This window comes from Plectrocnemia conspersa, unplaced genomic scaffold, assembly GCF_051122295.1.
Source record: "Plectrocnemia conspersa isolate PC_06_02 unplaced genomic scaffold, ASM5112229v1 ptg000008l, whole genome shotgun sequence".
Taxonomy (NCBI): domain Eukaryota; kingdom Metazoa; phylum Arthropoda; class Insecta; order Trichoptera; family Polycentropodidae; genus Plectrocnemia; species Plectrocnemia conspersa.
Genome location: NW_028277172.1, coordinates 16,814,901 through 16,832,791, shown reverse-complemented (window position 1 = coordinate 16,832,791; position 17,891 = coordinate 16,814,901). Strand labels below are relative to the sequence as shown.

Genomic DNA, 17,891 nt, shown 5'->3' with positions numbered 1-17,891 from the left:
ATTGTTTACTTGACTGTCTTCTCTGTGGCCATGTGACCGCACGGATTGAAGGCGAATGTAGGGGGACCCTTATCCACGTAGAAAGCTGGCTCTAGTCCCATGCAAACACGAACGACAGGTCCTGCACGTAGACACATCGGACAACGACGCGATCCAGTCTCCTTTTCTTGCCCCCAATCATGATGACCTATGAAAATAACATTATTATCGTAACATAGGTTATATATTTCATATGCACTAAACTTTAATTTTTAAATACCTTGAACATGGCCACAATTTAAATACACGTAAGGCTGATTGAGTTGATCCGAAGTGTGCGTAGTCGATGGTTTGCGAGGAATAACTAAAGTGTTAAGACCGACTGGACACTGCGGTCTACCTGCGTTGATTTCGTCGACTAGCTGTTCTAGATCACGTTTTGTCTGAAATAAACAATCGATTTAATACCAACACACTCACATGAATCAGACTTTTAGTTATAAACTAACCGGCGAATGCTGCAAGCCCTGAGCGCTGCGCCACAGTAAAGTCGCACCGCACAAGTCAATCATAGTTCCGTCTCTTAGTACGTTGGTTTCGTTGGATACTGGAGCTCCCTTTTGAGGGGCAGAGCGAGACTCGCGGAGCATGAACACAGCTCCGCCGACGCTCGCCTCTCGCCACAACCCGCAAGTAGCGTCTCCTCCGCAAAATGTTTCACACGGATGCATTATCAACACGCCATTTGTTGTCAAGCCGTCTATTATTTGACTATCCGTCCATTTCGTCGCCTTTTCCTAAAATTATAACAAATACATAGCTTATCTTCAATTTGTTTTACTTTTAGAAACACTGGTATGATGGGTTTCCAAACTATAAATTATTTTTTTGAATGTAATTTAAATAATCATGCAAGTACTTATATGACGACTAACTAAAAAACACAATACACAATTAATGTGAAAATCGATGATGCCAGTTGTAGCACGTTTATTTCAGTCAATTGACAAGATGATGGTCGACGAAGTTACCCGTTATAAGGATATGTAATTAAATTCTCTGAATTACAATAGCAGAAACTAATCTTTAAAATTGATAGCAGCATATCGGATAACTGTGTGAGAACATACGAGGCAATGAGATATTCAACAACTAGTAAAATATAAAATACAACAAATTCATCATAACATACTATGTTTTTGAAATGGTTTAATGGACTCTTTTTTCTTAAATTTTGCTGAAACTAGACTTTAAACTATAATTAAATTTTATTAAGAGATTTTAAACAAAAAAATATAGCATAGAGCTAGGAACAAACCGCATATATAATACAAAGAGTTTATTACACTTACACCTAAAAATATATTCCTAGATGAGTCGAAGCCGGCTGCGTATATCCTGCAAGTGCCCTGCTCGTCTCTGTCAGCTAAGATGCGACACGCAAAACGCGATATAGTGCTTTGCAATTCTTTTGTGTCACCAGTCTTGTCACCGGCCACTGTATCCATCACCACAAAGTCAATAGGCGATTCAGACGACCGGCCAATCTGAAGAGAAAAAAAAAACATTTAAAATACACAAATAAAAGTGAAACATTGTCTCGTTTGTCATAGGTTATTCATAATTATAGTAAAGTTCCCACCATCAAATAACCACTACTGAAAGGAAGCCTTGTTTCTCAATGTATATAATGTTGTGCTAATAATCACTTGTTTATGTATTTAAAAGAAATCATTTCGGCCTTCAATGCTTCAAAAATCTATTAAAAAACGCATAATGTTATATAATGCATACATTGTTATAGCAATTATGCATAAAAATAATACGAATGCCAAGTTTACTAATTGAAAAAAATCAAGGCAACTTTAACGATTGCTTATTAGATGGAATGCGGTGCTTGTATGTATAATTAATTTATGTTTTCGCTTTTCTTTGCTTTTTAATGTATGTAGAAAAATTAGTAGACAAAAATATATTTATAACAAAAAGGCAGTAAAGTGGCTACATAATTTTGAATTATATGGTTAAATCGGTACAATGTTGCATATTTAGGAACATTTTTGATGATGCATGATGATTTTTATGACACTTTTATTTCATGCCCTTTCGACATCTTCAATTGGAGAAAAATATAACTCTTTATGCTAATTTACACAGAGTGGATGCGATAGATAACAAAACGTTAAAGGTTGAAAATTGGCATGATTAACCATCGTCGATGCAGACATTAAGTATCAAATTGCTGCACTCTTATTGTATGGAGCAGAAGCGTGGACTATTACACAAGCAATGTGCAGGAGGATCGAGGTTGAATAATCAACGCCAAGGATGGCCAAATTGACCATGACGCATGCGCCAATTGATGCATTTCAAAAATTAGTCAAGGGCGCATTTTTGATCTTACCGTACAGCAGAAAACAATTGATACAACTGTGGTTCTGTAGCGAATGAAACATTGGCCACCGTGTTGGAAGGTGATTAAACCCTTTTATTCTAAGACTATTGAGGCTGATGTGGTGGAGCCATGCCTCATATGTAGTAACAAATCTTTCCATAAATATATCAGGATCAGCTTTATAACATCTGGATACAAGCACGTTTCTAACCAACCCGCCTCCTAATTCATTACACAAAATGTTTTACTAATCAAATCAATGTTATCTTAGTGTGGAAGGCCTTCCACGTCGAAGATCATATACAATGCTTTTCTTTACATATTTATATTCAGCTGAACTTTTTTACAAGTGTTTTCCAATTTCAAGAATTTGCTTCTGTTTATGCAATTATTTGATATACTGTCACAGATTGATGTAAAACTTTGAAGTTACTGTAATCTCTAATCGAAGTTTTCTATCTACTCTTGTAAATAAATAATAAAAAATATATATTTTTTGTCTACTTGTTACTAGTAGCGTAGCAATGGTGAGGGGGGGGGGGGCGGAGGGGGCGAGCCGCCCCAGGCGGCACTTGCTTGGGGCGGCATATTCGCGATGGAATCGTCTAGTGTGGTTCTAAACCCTGAATAAACTAAAATTTATGTAAATCTACGAATAGCAAGAGCTGATTTTATGACCCTGCAAAAAAATGTATGGGGGGGGGGGCGGCAATTTTAAGGATTGCCCCGGGCGGCACATATGTTGATAAATGTATGAAAATTTCTTAAAATGCATATGTATGTCCACATGTTTATCCTTAAACGTAAGCATCGGCTCCAGTTTGACCTGCAGCTACTTGACTGGTTTTCAAAGCCCAAGGACAAAGATCTTTGTAAACCGTAAATACTTTAGATAAGTCGGACACAATATCTAGGCGATTTATTACGCCCTCGGGGGATCGAACAGCCCAAATGTCACCGAATCTCCGCGCGGGGAGATAAGCGTTTATCGACCGAGGGAAACAAAGCGCCACAGGTGTTTCGTTGCGCAACGTACCTACGTAGGTACAAATCGATCCGACGAGAGAAACGAGCTATCGACCAAATTTGTACACGGCTCTCTCCGCACACAACACAACTGTCCTAATCGCCGTGACCCAAAAAGGAACAATGCAAGCGCAGAAGTTCGCGTCGCGTTGCGAAACGGCCGCTGCAGTTTTAAATGCACTTGCCTGCCGATGACGGCATGACACGGCGATCGTCCGCTAGCGCCACGCGATTAGCGGAGAGACACGCAGGAAGGAAAGCACGAAGACGACGCAGATCCTGAGAAGGAATGCGGCAGAAGGAAAACCGACGGTGCGCTAAAACGCATCGCCGACTGCGAACTTGGAACAATGGCGTCATTCTCTCGATTTCCGTAAACAGACTTGCTTGTTTGCGTATGCTAAATAGGGACAACGAGCGTCGGCCCTGAAGTCGACTTTCCTATGCTTGGTGGTGCACAAACCGCACAAACGGATAATCAACATTCAAAGCTAAGATATCAAAAATGAATAAACCTATACCTCGATTAATGCGGTACCCGTTTAACACAGTAAAGAAAAAGCATTTTTTGTTAATATACATATATTGCAATCGTACGTATTCAAAGTTTAATTGTGCGAGATTCAACAAAATGCAGCTAGTGGAGGATGGCTCGAAAAGTTTAAAAAAAGATACGCATTATATAACCTCAAGATTGGTGGTGAAATAGCTTCTGTAGACAAAAATGCAGCTAAGGATTTTTGCCAAAATATTCGAAAAAAATACCGAGAATTCTTATTCTCCGCATCAAAAATTTAATGCGGACGAGTTCAAGTTTTACTGGAAGAAAATACGGAGTAGAACATATTCAGCGAAAACTAAGAAATCAGCCAGTGGTTTAAATGCTGCTCAAGACAGAGTGACATTAATGCGTCTAATAATAATGTGCAGTACTCGAATCGTAAGTTAACCAGACGTCCTCTTCTGAGGATGATTGTCCTTCACTTGGAAACCCTGTCCTCAAAAATTGTGCCTTCCTCGAACAAAAATGTCCGAAATGACCATTTTAAGTCCTTTGATATTTTTAAAATCTGGTCACCTTACGAAACGCCCTAATTCATTATAAGATTAAATGATTCCGGATAGGTTTTGGATATAAATAAAATACTTATAGCAATATATTGTAATACAGGCGGCCCTCGACTTTCGCACATAATTGGTTCCTGAAAATGTGTGCGAATGTTGAATGTACGAAAGTAGAGGGAAGTAAACTAAAATTAAAATTGTGTGTATTTTATAATATGTATTTATTAAGTAAATATAAAATGTTTAAGAGGCGTTTAAGATACATGTTTAAGTGAGGTTTGCGGGTGTTTCCTTTAAAAAGTTATCAAGAGTTAACTGTTTTCCACTATTCTTTTTCTTTTCTTCATATAGTATTTTATAACATGCTATGTCTTTATTGATCGCCCTACGCACTTGAGATATGCGTTCTCCATTGGGATCACAATCTTCCATAATATTTAAAAATTTGTCAAGGTGCGTGAAGGCTTCATTCATATTTTTCATTGTTAAAGAGTTTTCCAAAATAAACCTGTCTCATCTACATTAAATATTTGTCTAGAGGAATATTCTCCATCTTCAATAATTTTGGATAATTAGGAAATAAATTCTTTTGCAGCATCTTTATCCGCATCAGCCGATTCTCCAGTAAATTTAATATTATGAAAAGAATACCTCATTTTAAAATTGTAAAACCAACCGTTACGTGCTTGAAAAACCGTGATAAAATCTTTTTTTTAATCTATCCTTCCAATCTTTGTGCAAACTAAGAGTTTTTGCTTGAATAATTGAAATACTCAGAGGGACATCTTTTTGATGTTGGTCAGAACGTCTAATAATTTCCATCTGTGTCTCGAATCGTGTGAAGTTTATGAGTCCTTGATTTCTTTTTGTTCGTATCAACACTGAAGTTTTTCCGTTTCTCACTCATGTTTATAATTTTTTTTAAAAAAAAATTAAATTTAAAAAAATGTTTTTTTTAATGTGCGAAATAGCGATTTGTGCGAAAGTCGAGGGCCGCCTGTATTCAATAAAAATATAATGCAACTATTCATCCTGGTGTTGTTACAACACCTACTAGGTACTGATTGTTGCTCCGTTATACCGCAATAGATTAACTCCTGACATATTATAACGGTTAAATTACAGTAACGCGTCAATCGTCGGAATTGCATAAAGAAAAAGAAGTATTGTTCCACGTGCGTGGTGATAGAAACAGATCGATCAACACATGTGACAAAATATTGTCATCGTTGTTATATTTTAAAAATAGTCAACTAATATTATAATAAGTAAAACTTACAACCATAACAAAATAAAAAAAAAACACATTCGTTAAATTCAAGTAATATCCTGTAAATAACTATAAGATATATTACATACACGGCATATATGATTTTATCGCGATTCCGACGTCAAGCTTATGACATACAATGTAGCTAAACCGTCGTGTGTCATTTCCGAAGGACTGTGTATCAAAAGGGCATTAGGGAATATAAACATGACCCAAAAAAGTGTCATAAAACGATCGATATACAAAATTTAATACACTTGTGTAGATAATATAATTTTGAAATTCTTGCCGATTCAATAAGCAAGATAAATGTTGTTTATAAACAGATAAGTTGAGGATTTATTATCGTCGCTATTTCAATCGATCGCCTAAGATTAAATTAATACTAGAAGTATCCGCTAGGACAATTCAATTAATAAATTCATCTACCACCTACATGTACTTGACTGATAATTCTTGATTGTTACCCCGATATAACATTAGCTGTAAAATAAATAAATAATAAGGGTCGGCATCCGAGAAAGAGGTAATTTGAGGTCTTCAGCCTGAATTTTAAGCGATCTTATTAATAAGACTATTATGCCCATAAGGTCAACGGGTCATACCACACCCAAATGGGGCTGCGCAACACCTACCTAAAGTGGTGGTGCACCACTGACCCAATACCTCTCAAGAACCTTTGCCGCTATTCAGAAAGCTATGTTACAGTATCGCTAATATACAATGTGAAGCCTTTGCTTCATTGTGTTAATCACGTAATTTCACAAACTTTTGATCATAATTTCGTCGATCTTTAAAATCGATCTATCGCTAAAGCCGCATTAGGCACATTTGTTGCACGCAGCACACGTGCGCTCCGAATGTGTGTCAAATGTCAAAACGCGCGCTGACCCTCGCGGCGCAAACTACCTATTCGCAATGAGAATTGAAGCTCGCCACACAATAGCGGAAAGTAGGGTAACCGAGGTAGGACCAGGACAGCTCTGACGTCACTCTCGGCATCCCTCACCTCGCGGGGTCAGAGCGAAACCGAGCATTTATTATGCAAAAGAGACGCGCGGTAAAAATAACCGCATTCGAGGCGATTGACGACCTGCCGTTTTGAGGTCGAGTACCCTCCCGCTCTTATCGACGTTGCGCTGCTGCTGCATGGAACTCGAGTGTAAAAGTGAGTCGTTAAAAAATCTAATCGCGAGCGTGTTCGCTCGTTTATCTAAAAGTCGATGCAAAAGTCCATTGTCTTCGAGCACGACGACCCAAACGCATAAATCTCCATTCTAGATACGAAGCTCCGTTGGCCGAGAAAAACTATTGAGGGATAGGGTGTGATCAAACAAATAAAACTGTTCGTACGAAGAGAGATGCACATATGGGATTTCTAGATAGATTTCTAGTACCAAATGTGCAGTTAGAAAGAGCATCGTCTGATATTTGATCATAACACCATTATGCTATACGATCTTATTATATTATATTTTAATTAAATAAATAAAATTACATCATGTAAAAATTATTTTTAGATTTATTCTGCATTATTTTCCATAACACCTCAAATGGCCCAAATCTTATCGACGACACAAACTCGAGTCATTAATTAATGTAATTCGGCAAATTTAAATTTTCCATTTTTTAGCTCAGACCGTATAAAGTCTTTCTGGCACCACGTTCTCCACAATGTTCTAGTATTTGAGATTATGAGCTAGAGAGAACGCTATTCGAGTGAACTGAATAAAAAATGTACTTTTTTCAAACATAAAATAATTGTTGTTCCCTACATTACCGATGTTGACATCTAGTTGCAATTACTTGTTAAAAGCATATTACAACTAATCGCTATAGAATAGATATTTGCGACTTGTTAAGAACAAGTGTGTTTTTATCGTCGGCATTATTCGAGCGCACGTGCTGATCACCTATTTTGGCGGATTAGAAGCAGTCGTTACAGCATTGTCATATTCGCTAAAAGCTGATTTCTAAATTGCATGAATTACGTACATATAAAATAAATCGACGATGTTTCAAAGTAAATGAACCAATTAATAAGTTACTTTAACCAACGAAAAGCCGCGTCATACAAAGGAATCTGCGCTGAATTGCATCATTCAAAAGGATACCGTTTTAAATAGCAACGCATTAGCCGCACAAAATGAAAATGCAATTATAGTCAAAGGTTATGACTGGCTGAGGCCAGTGCGAATAGCAAAAGCATCCTATCTTTCGGGTGTTTTCAAATAAAAATCTTGAGATTGGTAATTTGGCTTTAGCTCCAGATAATCGAGCTAAACACGCAGCACATCTAAATAATGCAATACCGGTAGTACCGATACCAGTAATACGTGTATTAAGCAAAAAAAATGATTCAGTAGTACTACCGGTATTATAAGATGAAATACCGATAGTACTGAAAATGTTTTTTAAATTTTTTTATATCCGTACACCTTATTTGTTGAAAACGATGGTTTAGAATTACGGAAATAACGATGCCATCCGTGGCCTGCCGGCCTCTTTTATGATAGGGATGGCTGACGAAATGGAAACAAAAGCAGCTATTGCATACACAAAATTCTTTCTACTATTTGTACATTTTATCTCCATTCAGATATATATTTACCCAAATAGTCCACGAACATGCTTCGGGTTCAATAATCTCACATTATTTTATTAAAAATTACTATTGGAATCTCATTTCCCATCGTATCGTATCGCACAGCTCTAACAGCATTAACAGCAACAACTGCAGCAAATTTGGTAACATTTTTTCTGACTGTAAAAGTTCCATCTCACTTTCTAGTTTATTTTTTCTCCCCGCAATTGAAAATTGTTAGGGGGGGAGTACTGTTGAGACCAACAAATTAACTACCGCCAATGGTCGCATAGAAACGAATTTTATGGACACATGTTAAACATTAATCAAATTGTATGTAAATATTTACACGTGCAGCTTATAAATATGTAATTATTATTCACACACGTATCGAATTATATTTTTACTATTAATATGGAGTGATTAAGTAAATAGAATCAGTAGATCAGGTATCAGAATATATTAGGTGGTGGTCACGGGCTTGATTGATACTTGAGCGCCACGCCTAAGGAAGTAAGTACCCTAAAATGGAAGGATAAAATCCCATTTAATAATATGTAATTCATTTTGCGTGATCATCACGCACGTTCTCAGTTTGCCATTGTACAGGTAAAGCTTCCAGCGTCCCAATTTTTAGCCGACGAGCTCGGTATTTAATTGCGCCGCACATTAACGCCTGCCTCCTAATTGTCAGGATTGCTTCGAAGGAAAAATACGCGCGCTCGTTCATATACGTAAGTCCATTCATTCGTATCTACATAGTCAGCCGCAACACAATGCTAGAAACGCCTCTTCGCCGGCTAAGAATCGAGGCATTCTAGTATTTTTCTCGATAATAATGAAGCGCCGTCGCCGGTGTGTATTGTGCGTTCTCTCCGGCGTATATTTTTAACGACTTCGCATTAAAAAACGACACTTTGAAATATACAAAACCGGCCAATTTGTCGTTCTCGCGTAGCAACGCACGTAGTAAATACCCGAGTACACGTATAAGCGAAACGTCGTAGCTTTAGAGTGCCCGTTGCGCAAAACGAAAGTCGTCAGTGTATGTGTTTGGATACGATTCTGCTAAATTCCAAGGTTGGACACTATGCTCACGGATTCGAAAATGCCGAAGGCCGTTAAATTTTACAATGATCGAACTGTGCAATAAATAATATTCTTGAACTGCACTGAATCGTGGAGTTCAGATCGCCACAAGAAAAGTAGAACAAAACGAATGATAACACTGGTCATATTCTACATATTAAGCTGGATTAAAAATCTGCGTTGCCGCCTAAAATTAAACCGTTGGAAGCCAGATTACTTATCTAACGAATGCTAAGGAAGATCAACAACTCTTATCTAACGAATGCTGCGATGCATCGATATCTAATCCATACTCCCATAATCAATAATGTTGCGGTTGATCAAGTATTATTTTAATTTGTAACATTGAATACGGCGCCTCTTTATGAATGTGCCTCTACAATCAAATTATTTAACAGAAACATTTTAAAAACTTTCTTAAACGGAGACCGAGCCCCTAGACTCAATGCTATATTTTATAACTGTATTGAAAACCCCTGGATACCATTAAACTGCCATATGATTATAAATTCAGTTGCGACTTGTGACCCGGGTACTCAGCGTAAGATCCAAGTCACCTGGCCGTGAAAAATAACTTATCGCACATACGTGTTAAAAGCGCAATAAACCAAAATGCTATTATTCTACAACTCAATTGTTATGCTTGCACTACTCTCTGGAATTTGTCCGAACCGAAGTTCAACTGAAGTGGGCCGAGGTCGCCGACTTCCGAGTAGCGGCCACACTGCCACAAATTTCATATGCCGTCCGGACGGCGGGCGTGAATGACGTTCGCGCGGCGGCTGCTGTCATGTACATCTGGCATATTTGCGCGCGATCGAAAAATGTGCCAAATAATCGCAATTTTTAAATTGTCTTATTATTAAAATTACGCTACTGATAATTATAAAAGTTTGTGTGGGCACTCACCAATACAATATCAGTGAAAACTTTTCGGTCGTAAATATTCAATTTACGCAAAATCTTTGTCGGATTTTGCAAAATGCCATAAGGCATAAAAATGATACTTCAGAATACGAACACCACATCTGTGACTATCCTAGAATTTGTCGCCATCGATTCTAAATAAGAATTCGTTATGGTGTGACATTTATATAAACCGATCTAGGAAAATACATAAGGATATTCGAAACGATTTTTTTTAACAAAATGAAGTACCAATAATTCTTTTTTAATTATTTAATTTTATATGAAAAAAATATAAAAGCGATATCTGTTAGAAGAATATACTATCAAAAATATAATTAATCCCTTTTGGTGCCATAAAATATTTAAATATGTCAATAAGAGTCTGTTGAAGTCCCCGATAAGCATGTAGTATTATAACTCGACCACGTGACCACGATGCAGCGCTCAACGTGCGTGTTAATCATAGGACGCCTACGCGCATACTGAAATTGAAGCGAGTTACTCGTTCTATCTCAGTTTGCGAAAAACCATATCATTATCTCTCTTTCTCGTCACTTAACACGCGAGAGAGCGAAAGGGTAGGTATCTCACCGCTCGCGGTCGAAAGAGCAGCTCCGACTTCGGTCCGTTTGCCGACAATGTTCGGAAGCGCTCGAAGCTGGCAAAGTCGACTGAATTACCCCCACTTTACCTCCCGTTCTCGGTAACCTCGGACAACTTTTGAGATTTCAGAGCGGGCAGAACCGAATTCAACCGAAGTAACCCACTATATTCTCCCTCCTTGACCAACCTTGGCCAACTTCCAGAGAGTGTAGTTCAGGCATTATGTTATACAAGTGTATTTCTACGTGACGAGCAAAATTCCTAGGTACTAGCGTCCCCAAATGGATCAACAATTTCAGTGCCTTTATAAACACAAAATAATAATATTGCATTGACAAGTGCAATGTTGCCAAATCACCACATATTTAAACTTAAATGATCACGAAGCGATTCTCATTAAAAATACGAAGGACATAAACAAATCTAATTCTGCATCAAAATCGTCCCAATTGGTGTACGCATTAAGAATAACCAGATCAAATGAATCCTCCATCTCGATCAAGCGTATAAAAGAGCATACATAGCCCACGACATTGACTTCTTTCAGCAAAACCTACACCAGTTACTCCCGATACAAAAGAGTTTGTCGGAATTCGAACTGAGTGGAGCTACGGTAAGCATCGACAGAAACTATAGAAGCAGCCGCTTCCCTCTTTACGTTAACCCTAATACAGCTAAGGTGTCAGAAATTCAGAGTTCAAATCGAACAGGAACGCAGACAATAATTTATAACTGAATAAACACACTAACATATAAGTCAGTACACTAGAAAGTATGTGTCACCGAGTTCCATAAATACGCTACTTGAACCGTGTATCATTATAAGATCAAACAAAATTGAATTTGAGAACTATTTATAGTGATATTTAGCCAAGCCAAGACCCGCCACTAAACGCTTGCTCGCCAATCATGCGTAATCGATTATGCACCGGGTCAGGTCGCGCGAAGACATATAATTCCCAGTTAGGGCGAGCTCATTTTGCAAAGGCTTCGGCGGACTTCTTCAGTGTCTCGCTCCAAAACCCTTCGCGAATCATCGTTCATCCCCTCGAGCGCGAAACGGCTGAGGAGAGCCGTTCCGAGAGCCGGTTCAACAACCGAACGTGAACCTTCCAAAAGCTCCACATACGTAGAAAACCGGATCTAAATGCACGGCTTTGTAAACAGCGCGTATATAGTCATTGTTTTTTTTATATATATACATACATATATATGTACGTATACGTGATGTAGAAGCATGAGCGACACAAATCTCGGATATGGAAAATCATCAGGTCAGATTGCGTGGCTGAGTCGGATTAGGCTTTTCAATGTCGCTTGGTCGACGAGGGCTTATTAAGTTTATCGGTGGGAGGGACACGTTTCGTGCTCGATTCGATTAAAGATGCTGATGATTTGTGTATCTTTTTGTTTCTTAAAACGTTTAAAAGGTGTATTGTGGGGTATCAAGTCGCATCGATGATTGACGAGCACGCTTATTTTTTGATTGCACAAGATGAGCTAAACATTAGATTATACATACTTTAAAGAAATATATTTAATAAAATAAACTTATATTACTGATAAAGATAATCTGCAAATCTGATAGCGCTTACTTGATCTAAAACTAGACTCTTAGAAACTATGAATACATATAAACGTTAAACAAGTGTGCGGAATTTTTGTTCCGGTCGTTACGCCGGATACGCGAAACCAACAAAGATTAAATTTCGCACATACGTAGATAATGCTTATCGGCGAAAATTTCAAAGCAAGTTACGTACACGAGTCTATTTGCTGATTCTTCATATTTTAACTGTGATTTGGATAATACCAGTAATATACCGGCAATAAGCACATAAGCATTCATATATGATCCGAGACCAAACAGCATTCGTTAGAAGAAAAGCGTTTATGGCCATTGATTGGTGGTACTGACGCCGCGAACGACTTCTTCGCCTCAATGCATTTAATCTGAATCCATTAGGCATCCAATCGAATACATATAAATAAACCCACGCAGAGATTGCACTCTTGGCTACACATCAACAAATCGAACATTACGGTGTGAACGGACGACCTTTGTGTACTTCGAATGTATTAATTTCAATCATACCGCGAATAACCACTAATGAAGGCGCTCTTCAGATCTGACGACGCCTTCGACGGAGACTCGGCTTTGCTGGTTAAATGGAACGTAGCAGAAGTGGAAATGGAAAGAGCCGATTTGGCCAGAGGGTGTTCCGCACGATCGGTTTCGCGGTCAGCCGCCGCGAACGAAGCCGAACTTTTTAGCGACCAAAGTGGAACGATCGCCTCTCGAAGATTACGAGATCGAGGCGAGCGGTGATGGGTTCCAACGACTGGAGCGTGAGCAGGGTTGCCAAATAAAGATGGTTTGGAATGGAAAGGTGTCATCATCACAATTCCAATGAGGTTAGAAGGTAGTGAATGCAATATTCACATGAACTATGAGAAGAAACACGAGTTATTCTGAACAATCCTTTAGTTGAAAGTTTTAAGAATTTTAAGAGGATAACCACAATTATTTAGGTAGGAATTTTAAAGACTTTCGGAAAAGGCGACAACATTTTAGAGTAAATATAGCGCAACGTCATTGTAGGTTTATCTCTCGATCAGGATTTTCCCATTTTCGCAATCGCCCAAAACAAACATTTAGATATAGTCAAATGGTTACCTTATCAGTAACACAGAGCTCGTGAATTTTAGAAACAATTCGGAGAAATTGAGCTAACGCAGAATGAAAACTATTAAACTATGCGTGTTTGCAAAGTATTTGGAATTAACATATGCCAAATCCACCATTAATTATCGATTCAAAGTACAAAAGTTAGTTGAATTATTACGCGTGAAAATATTTTTATTAAGTTTACGCATCAATCAAACGTATTGTCTTAATCGTGACCCGCTACTTTTAACTTAATTTAGACATACAGATGTAGCCAATTGAAAGTTTCATAGGCAATATTTCACGAAATCTATTATTTATATGTTTTCTTTCCGTAAAACTTGTTCTATTTTATTTTTGTTTGATCAAGTGCATCTGTGGTAATAATTTACAAAATATTTTAACTTGTAAAGCCTCCTCAGTTGCACTTTAGCCTCGGCTATGTAAAGACAAACCCAAAATCATGGAGAGATCTAAACAAATGTCAATCACGGTGTTTAGTGCTTCTGCTATTCGAAAATTTATAAAAAAAATATCGCGAAACAGGAATTCTAGAGTGGTCGGAAGACCGCAGATTAAAGGATATCATAAAAAAATATCGATTTAAAACCGCCGCTGAAATACAAACAGAATTGCAATCTACTTTAAACTCGAATATTTCGAGGACAGTGAATAGACGTTTGGTTGAAGCTGGATTTAAATCACGAAACCCAGCAAAAAAAACACTATTTACTGAGAAAATGAAAAAGAATCGCCTATGATGGGCAAAAGCTCATCGCCATTGGACCGTCAAAGATTGGAGAAGAGTGGCTTTCTCAGACGAATCCAAATTTAATCTGTTTGGATGAGATGGTAAGCGATTGTGGGCCGTAGAAAAAGCAAAAGATTTCATCCCTAATGCATTAATCGATTCATCAAGAACTCACCCTATGTGATGAGCTGTAGATAATAACAATAAAATGCATGTATACACAGCAATGAAGAAGAGCGGTGGGTAAATTATCATAGCATCGATTTATTGAATAAATTCAGTAGTTAACCCTTTCACCGCGGATGGCTTCTATAGCTGTCATACAGAAATTCGCTAGTACTCATTAGACACCTAAGGATGAGCCTAAAAATATGGCTATTAAGTATAATTTAAGGTTGTATATCATTTGAATTTATTGAACCATATTATTTTTAAAAATATGGCATGAATAGGTGCCCTCCACATATTAACAAATTTCGAAATTTCGCACAAAAATATCAGCCGCGGTGAAAGCGTTAATTATAGGTTATGTACAGTTGTAATGAACACATGCTTGATTCACTAAAATACATCGGCCTCTCTCTGGATTCGTGTTAGTTTTTAAACCAAGACCTTCAAATTCTTAGGCAATGTCTTTCACAGCTATTACGTTTACTTTTTTACATATGTTAATATAAGCAAAATATTTTTGGTAGCTATTAGATTGCTTATTTGTTATTTTTGTAAAATTAAATAGAGGTAACGACGCTTCCAATTAATGCTAAAAATAATATGATTCATGATCTTATTAATCACGTATCATTCGTTTTTCCATAAAATTTATAAGAATTATAACCAACGGAATTATACATTTTACACAATCAATGTATATTTACTGAAAAAATAAAAGAAATACACTTAAATAGTGTGTTTTATATTTATAGTAAATATGTATTTCGAAAACACAAGATAAAATCAGCTACAGAAGCTAGAAATTAGGCAATAGAAGGCCAAGGCTGAAAAATATTTATTTTTTGTATCTTAAAATTTTAAGTCCATAAGGGGTCAGTTTGAAGCGCTTTAGATATTGTTGACTGTCGTGATAATGCCCTAGTCGGAATCTACCGTTAATAAATCAAAGAAGCAGCGAAATGAAAAACAGCAAAAACGACAAGCTGGCAATAATCGATCGCTTTAAATAATGAATTTTCTTTTCAATTCCGACCCACAGTGGTGACCTAATGCTCGGTCAGATATCAGATAAAGGCCGACCTACATTTTTTCCCTTCGAAACGAATGCACATTCATACATATAACATTCATACGCACGTGATACACTTTATCACTACTCTAAAGAGTTGAGTCAGTTAAAAATCGGTTAACCGTCTAATTGCCGCAATTATATAAAACTGCGGGTTAGTAGCGCTAACGTTTTTGGAACGAGAGGCGACTTTTGTATCGATTCACTTATGTCACACGAAAACCTTGGTTTTGTCGCGACGCATGCATGCAACGAGTTTGTTGTAGCGCATTACAGTAAAACGACTTTAATTATAGAGCTACATTGAGGTTATAATTGTATATAGTACATAAGGGAAAATGCATGGCAGCTGTTACAAAAATAAAATATCAGGTAATCATAATCATTACGACTATATATCAATTTTATAATTAGGCGTATTTCCGTTCAAATATAACCCACCAAAAGCAAATTGTAACAATGTGCCCATAATTTATTATGGGTTTAGGAAACAAAGCCGATTAATTTACAAAAATCAGTGCTCGATAACATGATCTTAAATTTCTGACATGTAATTGATCGTCCGCCATGTGTGATATGCCGGTACGTGTAAGTACACAGGGCAGTACGACTATTGAGATTATTATATAATCGCTCTATTTACTTTATTTTTAACACAAAAAATATCTTCTGCGAACATCGATAATAAGTTTTATCTCAGTATTTTATTGATGTTCAAAATTTGTTTTACTGTTGTCTATTGACAACTCATTCGAGTCCGAATTAGAATATAACGAAAGTTAAAAATATACTTTAGGACCAGATAGTATTAAATTACATCTTAAAGATATTTTGATATATGAGTCGTTTTTTTAAAAGTAGTATAAGTACACTTCTGAAATGATAGTTTTGATCAGATAATATCATATTTTTATATTTATAAAAACACAATCAATGGTTCATCATCGTAATTAGTTAGATAGGAAATAATAAACATAGTGACCATGTTTAACTGTGTGAAGGATCTATGGCCGTTTGCAAAAAATTTGTTACCGATTGCAAATTTGATATTATAACAGCATATACAAAATAATAATTGACTTAATTAAGTCTAGTGTAGAAATTGCGAAAAAATCATTGAATTTTTCATGAAATTCCTGCTGAATTATTGCGACGGGCCTTGAGGAGCAAAGCCTTGAAAATCAAGGTTTGCGTGCTGAAAATTCGCGTTTTTAAATAATCGATTACATTTTTAACGACCTTCAAGCGTCTCACCGGACTTATTACGAGACAATAGTCTGCAATGCAACTTATTCAAACACAAACGAAACTATGAAATAATGTATTATTACTATGAATTGCCATAATTTAGTACTCAAAAACCTAGACCTAGAATCTAGGTGAATGTTATTGTATTTTAACCTACATCTACTCCTGGGTTTGAAACCCATGTGGAATACAGTATTTTTCAATTTATATCGTGTCTAGAAGATCGGAATAAGTCACAGATTAAGTTTTCATAAATTCGCGGATGAAGATCGTATATTATTATTAATAACATAAATGTCACTGATTACAGACTTCATCTCACTACTTACTTCGTAGTGGTTGATTGTGTCGACCCAGTTGTAACCACATTGGACTAACGCATGTGATTTTGCAATGAATAAATAAATACATTTTATATTGACTCGAACATGTAAAAAACTGATGTCCATCTCTAAATGGTCTATGATTTCAACGGAAAATAGAGCTATCTGATCTTGACTGGAAATGATTTTATCATGTATTATCTTATATGCCCATCGACAATGCCATCAAACTTTTTAAAAACATTAAATGTGCGGCAGTGTTACTATTAACTACCCCTCTTTATCAACAAACGGTGGACATTCGAACGAAGTACACAGAGCTTTCGACTTTGAATAATTGGCCGAAAGCGGAAGGAGACTGAGCCGGGTTTCTGTGTCATCCGATTCGTATTGTGTCGAGCGTTCTCCTCTTACGTGTGGGAACACCGCCATTGTGCGGTCATAGCGGGTATAAATGGATACGTATTTCATATCCATCTTCATCGGCGGAAACGAAAACCGTTGACGGGCCGGACCGGACACGTAATCGGCAAAACGACTACGAAAATTCGGCCAATGCCAGAATCGACGCGGAATCGCGATACCTATCGCAAATACATAAAATTTAAGCAAGCCCACACTCGCGTTTAATTCCGAGCAGAATAAATTTTAATTCAAAGCAGCAAATCAGTTGTGCATAATAAATAATCTGCGGTTTATAATAATGGCGTCACGACTTCATAATTAATCAACTAGAATAAT

General features: G+C 37.0%; 1 protein-coding gene across 1 annotated transcript in view; it reads right to left on the bottom strand.

The window, feature by feature from the left end:
- Pli (E3 ubiquitin-protein ligase pellino) overlaps positions 1-17,891 on the bottom strand; it is a 45,748-nt gene that overhangs the window by 1,018 nt on the left and 26,839 nt on the right. The window contains exons 4-7 of the mRNA XM_088189499.1: positions 1,332-1,526; positions 489-776; positions 260-422; positions 10-187 (exon numbers count right to left, since the gene is read on the bottom strand). Coding sequence (XP_088045625.1) covers positions 10-187; positions 260-422; positions 489-776; positions 1,332-1,526 — 824 coding nt within the window. The remainder of the gene's footprint in view (positions 1-9; positions 188-259; positions 423-488; positions 777-1,331; positions 1,527-17,891) is intronic.